Source organism: Myotis davidii, unplaced genomic scaffold, assembly GCF_000327345.1.
Source record: "Myotis davidii unplaced genomic scaffold, ASM32734v1 scaffold281, whole genome shotgun sequence".
Classification (NCBI taxonomy): Eukaryota; Metazoa; Chordata; class Mammalia; order Chiroptera; family Vespertilionidae; genus Myotis; species Myotis davidii.
Window position 1 is genome coordinate 1,598,570 of NW_006293784.1, and position 9,290 is coordinate 1,607,859.

The 9,290-nt window shown below is 41.9% G+C and overlaps 1 protein-coding gene across 2 annotated transcripts in view; it reads right to left on the reverse strand.

The window, feature by feature from the left end:
- Positions 1-5,927, reverse strand: part of SNAPC1 (small nuclear RNA activating complex polypeptide 1) — a 24,949-nt gene extending 19,022 nt beyond the window's left edge. The window contains exons 1-4 of one of the 2 annotated variants that reach the window (XM_006767640.2): positions 5,696-5,927; positions 2,471-2,630; positions 2,167-2,307; positions 1,390-1,494 (exon numbers count right to left, since the gene is read on the reverse strand). In XM_006767640.2, the coding sequence (XP_006767703.1) occupies positions 1,390-1,494; positions 2,167-2,307; positions 2,471-2,630; positions 5,696-5,823 (534 nt within the window). In that variant the 5' untranslated portion in view covers positions 5,824-5,927. The remainder of the gene's footprint in view (positions 1-1,389; positions 1,495-2,166; positions 2,308-2,470; positions 2,631-5,695) is intronic. The other variant, XM_006767641.2, reaches the window with a different exon arrangement.
- Positions 5,928-9,290: the final 3,363 nt, after the last annotated feature.

Sequence of the window (9,290 nt, forward strand, 5' to 3'; positions counted from 1 at the left end):
TGTAAATCACTATGCAAAATTAAAGTGTTAAGACATAAAATAAAGTGCTTGGACTCTGGAGCCTTATAGACTCGGACATTCAAATCCAGTGTCTACACCTTCCTTTATTTACTTTTAAATATGTTTTTACTGATGATTTTTAGAGAGAGAAGTGAGAGGAATAGAGAAATAAAAACATCGATGAGAGAGAAACATTGATCAGCTGTCCCCTGCACATCCCCTACTGAGGATGGAGCCAGCAACTTGGGCATGTGCCCTTACTGGGAATCGAGCTGGTGACCTCTTCGTTCATGGGTAGACACACTCAACCAGTGAGCCACACCAGCCAGGCTGCACCTTACTTTTTGCAAATTACATAACTTCTCTGAGCCTCAGTTTCCTTGTTTTTAAAATCAGGAAAATACCACCTCCTCTGCAAGGTTACTATCATGATTAGGGAGATAACATAAACATGTAACATAGTTCCTGGTACATGTTGAAAACTCAGTACATAATGGCCATTTTTATAATTGTATAAATGAAAAACAAAAAGGACTTAGAAAAATAATTAGCTGAAGGTCATATTTAAGTAGCAGAGTTCGAATTAAAAATCAGATGTTTGATTCAATATCTTATCCTCTTCATTTTATTATGCCTCCTTAACTACAAAACTAAAATTAATGAGTGGCAGAATCACGACCAGAATTTAGGTCTGCTGACATGGAGACATAAAAGCATTTGCAAGTAGAAAAGTATTAAATGTAAGGATTATCAATGAGTATGGGTCAAAGGCTAGACAAGGACATGACAAATAGAATAAAGGTACCGAGAGAAAAGGCTCTCAAAGCAGAGCTGTGACAAGCCAAAGATGTGAGATAAAGTCAGGATGACTTCAGATTCCTCCATTCCTAGAAGCTTCTAGGAGTAGGCACCCATAGCCTGGCCCTCCTCTCCAATCACCCTAAAAGAGAGGCCTTTGTGCATCATCCCAGCTCTGTTCTCTTCAATCTTCCTAGTTTTCAATAGTGGGTTTTCAAATAAGCATTGTAAAAAGGAACTTAGAAGATAAATACACATTGTTAAAAAAAAAATAAACTCACTTTAAATTCTTGTTTTATCACCTACCAAAAAAGTCAAAGACAAATGTGGTTTCAGCATCTGAATCTAAATATCCTGAGTTGAAACCCAGTCTTCTATATCTTTGTTTCTTACTATATTTTGTGATTTATCCCATAAACTTTGATATATTTAGGGTGCATTATTTCTGATACTTTAGAGAAAATAATATTCATTCTATGGTTAAAGTCATTAAAAATTTTTCAGTATCCAGTAGATAAAGGTATAACCTCAATATATAGTTAACAATAAAACTATTTATTTTTAAATTTCAAGAGAATAAAAGAAATTTACCTCTAATACATCAGAAGTGATAAGTTTCATTACACGATCATTTGGTTCCTTAAATTCTTCCGTAACTGGAGTGCGCTGAACTTTTTTCTTCATTCTAAATGACAGCTATTTGATAAAGAATGTCTTTTAAAGTATATTTTTAAATATGGAAATAAGTAAGACAGCAGCAAAAATTGTTTATCAGTAAACATGGATGAAACAAAAGCAGCACTATGTACATAAAATAATCCATTTTTTAAAGACTATTAGAGATAATCCTTTTGAGATAATCCTTAAGATGCCATGCCAAGTACTTACAGATTCCGATATTCAAAGAAGTTCCATATTTGCCAGCTGCTGGCAGAGCCAGAACTAGAACCTAGTGCTATTCTAATGTAGTTTCTCTCAATTGTCATAAGATCATAGAGATATCATATTTTATTAGTGGAAGTTTCAACTTTTCACCAACTGACATTAAAATTCTTTGGTCGTCTTTCAGCCGTATCCTCTCTGATGTTTGAATAAAGAATGAACAAATGCAGATACTGAATTTAATGTCTTCTCCTAACAATCTGCCTAACAGATGGCATTCGGAAATGCACTGCATTTAAAAGCAGAGCCTGAATTTTGATTGCAACAAAAAGTAATCAGGAAGCATTTTCTCCTATTTTAGGAAGCCTTTCTACAAGTACTGGAAACTATAAAATAATCTTTCCACATTATGGAGACTGAGGCACTTTATGGACAATGAAGTATAATTTCTCATTTTGAAGAAACAATTTATTTTAGGTAACATACCAATTTGGGCATTGCTGTAAAGTGAAATGCTTTGTCTAGTCGTAGCTTCCTAAAAATATAGGCTACATCAAAATGTTCCGAATTTATCAAATCTTGTTGAAATTTTAAAATTTCATCCCAGTCCTTCAGGGCAACTCTAATCTGCAAATAAGAGAAGCAAAAAAGTCGTTACTAAATGTAAATCTTCTTTCACAAATGTTTTATATTTTGAAACACTGGCATTTCTGTATACAACAAGTTTGTTACAAAAATATTGTACCCATTTAGTGTTTCTGCTGGTGGAAAACAACTCATCAAGTATTACCTTTTGTTTTGGTTGACACAGTTGGGTGTTATATAATCCATACAGCAGATACAAAGCACCCACTCGGATCTGGAAGGCATATGGAGGTAAAAAATATCGCCAAGCCAAAGCTAAAGCTTCTTTTGTAAATGTGTTCTTTTCTAAATTTCTCATTTTGCCACTAGAAAACAAAGAGAAAATATGTTACGACTTTAAGTTAATAAGTAATGAACAAAAATTACAAGAGGTATATTCTAACAGTTGCTAGAAATTGGGTGGGCGTTCCACATCTAACCCCTTCCTGATTCAAGCACAAAGACCTAACCTTTGGTTGTATTTCCTCCACTGAGGCATAGGTAGGTGTACACTAGGTAAACATGATGCATCTTCCTAAAGCATCAATTTGACTTGCTGAATTAGGGAGCAAAGGGGGTGGGGGATGCATATTATTCCTGGTTAAGAATTTATATCCTATATAAAAAAGCCTAATATGCTAAGTGTCCAGTTGTCCACTCAACCAATCAAAGCGTAATATGCTAATGATATGCTAAGGATGCTCAACTGCTCCCTATGATGTGCACTGGCCACCAGGGGGCAGAGAGTCGACCGGTGGATCAGTTGCTATGATGTGCACTGATCACCGGGGGCAGATGCTCCCACCATTAGGATAGCTTGCTGGGGACTGAGCGAGATGAGCTGGACATGCCCTGGAGTCCTCCCACAACCCCTCCCCCCTGCTGGCCCAGCCCCCAATGGGCCCCCATCAGGGCAGGCCAGCCAGACCCCACCCTCTAGTATCAAAATAAGCACGATTATGTTACAGAATAAAATACACAAGCTACATGTATTTTAATACATAATGGATATTTTCCCCAATACTCTCAGGGATTCACACTGAACCTCGTTTGTCCTTGGGACACCTAGATAAAAAAAGTTAGAGACTATAAATACATCCCACCCCCTCCTTTCAATTCTTCAGGGCATCATTAGGTAAAGAAGGAACAGGAGCAGGATAGGAAAGTATACTCCACTTTACTCCCAACGCCTGGGCTCTTCAAATAATAAATACAATAAAAGAACGCAAAATACCTACTTTAAGGACAGGCAACCAAAGCAACTTCTAAAGAAAATCCCCTACTCCTCAAGTGGTCTATATTTTTCCCCTCACTTTAGTTTTTTCTCATTAGCTAAAAAATGAGGTAACCCCAGCAAAATGTTCCTGAACTACCACATTTCCCAAGAGGATTACAGTGAAAGATAATGGGTTTTGCAAACAGGCAAACATATAGGTTTCCATATCTGCTTTACCATCTACTTACTAGCTGTGTGATCAGGGAGAATTACTTAACCTCCTTAAACCTCATTTTCCTCATTTATAAAACATCCATTATACCAGTTTCTCCGAGTTGTTCTATGGATTAAATACATTAAACTATAAATGCATTATATGTAGTAGCTATTAAAAAATAGTCTCTCTCCTATCATTAACTGTACAACAAGCAGCTCTCCACCCTCTATCCCCTGCAATGTACAAACTGCATAGGTAATTATTTTACATCAACAGAGAGAAAAAAGATAACTTTTACATTTTATTCAGCAAAGTTTTAATCACAAGAACTCATTCATTCAATTACTTAGCCTTTTCAAAATTATATGCATTATGCTAAAGGATACCAGATGCATCCAGTCATTGTCCTCACAGAGCTCTGTGTAATGGAGGGAAAAATCTATATAATAAAAACAGAAGTGACCAACCGGTCACTATGATGCACATTGACCACCAGGGGGCAGGTGCTCAACAGAGCTGCCCCCTGGTGGTCAGTGCGCTCCCACAGGGGGAGCAACACTCAGCCAGAAGCCAGGATCATGGCTGGCGAGTGCAACAACGGTGGTGGGAGCTTCTCCCACCTCTGTGGTAACACTAAGGAGCAGTGAGCCAAGTGGTAAGGAGCAGCGAGCAGGTGGGCAGTAGGGAGCGAGGAGTCCTGGGGTGTGGGAGGGATGTCCAACTGCTGGCTTAGGTCCGCTCCCCATGGGAAGCGGGCCTAAGCCGGCAATTGGACATCCTCCAAGGGGTCCAAGACTGTGAGAGAGCGCAGGCCCGGCAGAGGGCCCCCACCACCACCACCAGTGCATGAAATTTGTGCACCAGTCCTCTAGTTTAAAAATAATAGCAATAATGAACATTTACTGAGAATTGGGGTGCACTTAATATGTATTAATTAATTAGCTCATTTAATCCTCAGAAATATGCTATGAGGTGTTACCATTGTCCCTCTTTTACAGGTAAGGGAGCTCAGCCAGTAACTTACCAAAAGTCACAGTAGGTGGACTCTGATTCACATCAGGCAGGTGGGCTCCATAATCTGTGCCCTTAAACACTAATACTGTCTTTTAAAACTACACAATTATAATAAAATGCACTTAAGTTGAGAGATAAAATAAGCAGAATGCTATAGGAAAAAAAGAGCAGTACCCCTTACTTAGCCTAGAAGGGCGAAGGAAGGCTTCCCTGAGGAACTGTCATTTGAACTTAAACCTGGGTGAGGAATACAGTGGCCAGGCAAAGGGCGTGGGGGGAAAGCTCCAGGCTGAGCAAACGCCCCGGGTGGAGGACCACAAACACCGGCAGGGCTGGAACGAGAGCGTGCCTGGAGGGGATTGGTCCATGAACTGCAGAGAAGGGAAGAAGCCAATCACAGAGGGTCTAGCAACCACGTTAGGGAATCTGAGCTGCATCCCAAAGGCCACAGAAACCACTGGAAGGTTGTAAGCAAGGGAGTGATGATCCAATGGGCACTTTAGAAAGAGAACTCTGGTTGTTATAGGTGAAATGAATTCAATCGTGCTTTTTGTCTTTGCTTGGGTGTTTCTTTTGTTTTGAAATATGGGGGCTCTAGAAGAACCAGCCTGGAGAAGGGCAAACGATGGGGACTTAGGTCAGGCTGGGGCGGCGTAGATGAGAGGAGGGTTGAAAAGGGCGGCCAGGCAGAAATCCATATTCGGGAAGAGGCCGCAAAAGGATGCAACCGAAGCCAATGAAATCGCCCAAGGAAGGCGCGTCACGGGCGCACTAAAGACCCGGGAGAAATGGAGGTGGATTCCAGAGGCTGCCGCTGCTCCAAACCCTTCCCAGGTGCGGCGACGGGAGGCGGGAGGTAGGCGGAGGGAGGAGGGCTGCCACTACCTACGCCGCGTCGGAGCGGACGTGGGGAGAGAGAGAGGCGGGGGCGGAGAAACACCCACCAGAAGATGGTCCCAAACTTCATGCTCCTCCAGAGCGCCGAGAAGTCCTCGAAGCGCACGCTGTCCGTCTCCTGGAAGCGGCTGAGCAGCTCCTCGCAGTCGGCCTGCAGCCCTGGAAGGGCCGCCATGCCTACAAAGCCCGCGCACTCGGCTAGCGGTCCAGCCCGCGGTGGTCGCCCAGGAAACCCAGCCCGGACACCCCGCCTCCGACGACGTGACACCCGCACGCGCTCCGTGACGTCATATCCGGCTCCTTTAGCGCCACCTCCAGCCGGACAGAGCTACGGTCCTCGATTCTTGCTGCGCGTGCACGGGAGTGTAGCGTTCAACTCTCCAATAATACAAAGATTAAAATCAGTCCTTGTCATTTCTTTGAAGATGTGTGCATCTCCAGTGTCTTGTGAGCCCAAGAAGGAATTAGGTCTGCATTAGGCTAGGTTATGAAAGCTGACTTTACCCCTACTATCACTCTCCCTTAAAGTGGCAGAGGCACAAAAGTCAACTTGTATAGCTAGGGGAACAGTTCAGAGCCTCAGCCCACCCCCTGGTGGCCAGAGGGTCTAAAGAGAGTTTACTAGAATAATGAACTGGACTCATGCCCTTATAGACTCTATAACCACACAACAGGGAGCTGTGTGGCGCTCTCCTTGGAGCCCTAGCAGCCTTCTGCAAGCACTCTTGAGAAACTGTTTTGTAAATATCTCCCCACCACCCACCCACCCCTGCGCTACAGTGCTTAACAGAAAAAAATTATTTTACAGTATATGTACTTATTATGTGGCTAAATTGGCTTTCTGTGTACACTCCACCTAGCTTATCCCTAGAGCTAGATGTGGAGTAATATTTTGTACTGTTCACCATTTCTCTGATTGCAGGGCATGCTGTTTTTATTCTTTAGGAGAGGTATTGTAATACGATAGAAAAGCCTATGGCCCAGCCGAAGCGGCTCAGTGGTTGCATGTGGACCCATGAACCAAGAGGTCATGGTTCAATTCCGGTCGGGGCACATGCCTAGGTTGTGGGCTCAATCCCCAGTGTCGGGCATGCAGGAGGCAGCCGATCAATGATTCTCTCTCATTGCATCCTCACATGGCCAGAGGGGCAATGGAAATTTCTGGAGCCTCTTTTATAAGGGTATGAATCCTCTTCATGAGGGTTCCATCCTCATGATCTAATCACCTCCCAAAGGCTCCCGCACCTCCTAATTCTAACTCTTGGATGTAAAGTCTCAACATACAAAGTTGAGGGGACACAAACATTCAGAGCAAAGCAAACATCTTGGACTCACTCAACCCTCAGTAATTATTCATTGAATGGATTTCATTGGGAGAGCTAGAAAATGGTTGGCAAGAGATAAATTCTGCAATGTCCTAAATTAAATTACAGTGGATTGGAGAGTGGGAGACAATGGAAGCACTCAGCTAATACGTGTGCTAAAACTAAGAAAAACTTCATATTCCAGAATGTTTGTCGAAACTCTGAATCAACCAGACACCACTGGGTCCTTCTTTATGAACTTTCGGACCCTTACCCACAACTAATAAAAACATTAGCAAACATGTCTTCCTTATGGACTAGGCACCTATCCTAGAACTGCCTCTGCTTCATCTTTTCTTCACCCTACCCCTTTATCTACAGTCAATGTCAATTCTTTCAAAAACAACTTACATCTCTTTTCCCAAAACTCATTGTATGAAAGGGTTCCATCAGCTCCAGAATGGCAGACATGTATGTCTTTTCCATCTGGCCCTGCTGCTGCTGGTTTAGACTGTATGTCCCAGGATCTGGCCATATGGCTGGCATATGGCTCAATAAACTCTTTCACAGAAGTTTGGGGCAGTGAAGGTTTTTGTTTAACATGGTCCTGAATTCCCTATTCTGCAACTCGGATAGTAATTCTTTTCTGGTCCCCATGTCACATGAATTCTCCCACCTCAGTCATATGTGAGTTGTCCTTGCAAACAGAGAAGGAGGCTTTTGTAACAAAGATGAATCAGATGGGAAGTGTGCTCTGATGGAACTCTTGAATGTAATAGGGGAGAAAAGATATATAAATGATCAGAGGATGTAAAAAATGAGCAGTGAAGTAAGAAAGCTGAAGTTTGCAGGGGTAGCAAATATTGGCAGTTGACTTTGACCAGAGACAAATTGGCTGAGCTGGCTCCTCACTGATTTGCAGCATTAGCTGGTCATGTCGGTTAGGGTTTTTTTTGTTTGTTTGTTTGTTTGTTTTGTTTTGTTTTGTTTTTTTGCTTTAAATAGTCTACCAGCAGATAAGGCAGTGAGGCAACAGTTTATAATGGCTCACCCGGCAGCTAGTTTAGTGCTCCTATGAAAGTTTGTCACTGCAGTTGTATATAGAAACATTGAAATCTATTTCAAAGACCAAATGTTATCCAGTAATATTTGGAAAGGGATCTCTACCTAAAATAATGTTTCTTTGATGTTTTACTGTTCCAAAATCTTTAAAAAATAGATTTGACTTAACAGAGTCTAGTTTACTTGCTAGGCTATATGCTTTCTCAGTGTTTTAAAAGACATTACCCGTTGTGATTAAACACTGTACAATCCCCTCACCCCCATCCCCACACACACCCCAGTTGTTCTTCTCTGTGGAGAATCACCATTTGATAATGATTTATTAAGTATTCACAAAGCCAAAAGAGTTTATCACTCTCCTTATATGGCACCTTTTTAATCAAACATGCCATGATTGAGGCTACCGATCAGTTCTTATTAGTAAAATATATATTTAAAGCACCTTGACCACTTTAAAAAAAAATAGACCAATTACTTTCTGGGAAATTCTATTTGAAAACCCATAAACAATAAATTTTCCTGAAGAAAATAATTTACAATAAAATGTCCATTGTAGTCACCCGTGACTATGCAGAGGTGAGGTTATTTATTCTAAACAATACCTGGCCTTTGTACTTTACAAGGAACTGCACAATCCTAACACTAATCACAGCCCCAAGCTTTTCTGTATCCATACACTCACCTCCTTTCTGTCCATCAAGATTATCTTCTCCCAGAGAACTCTCAATATCTGGCCTCGATAAGGTGCAGGCACACAACAAATTAAAAAACAAAACAAAACAAAAAAAAAACACGACAAGCAAATCAACGAAACAAAACACCTGGGGCAGCTAAACTCTCCATTTCCTTCATCTGAGACACCTCCAAATGCTTTATTTAAAATAAACTGCCTTTGGGTGCCTTCAGGGGAAGATATTTAAACAAACAAACTCCTCTATTTTTTATCAAATTAGTGGGTGACATTAAAAAAAAAAAACCAAGCTGTTTTATAGGTAACCAAGGTCCAACCTGTTAGGAGACCTCGGGTATTTTCTATTCTACAAAGCACAGCTTCACACCCCAAAGCATGAGACTGGCAATGTCGGAGACAGTTCCATGGCAACACCTATTCCTCGCCGACCGACCACCCATCCAAAAGCCAAGTTTGGGGAAGAGCGAGGCACCAGAATTGGACAAGTCACCTAAGACCAAGAGCAGCGCTGGCCCCTCTTGTGCCGGCCGGCCTCCCAACATGCGCTCACACACGTAGGCAGCAGCCGGGAGTAGGCGCGGGGAC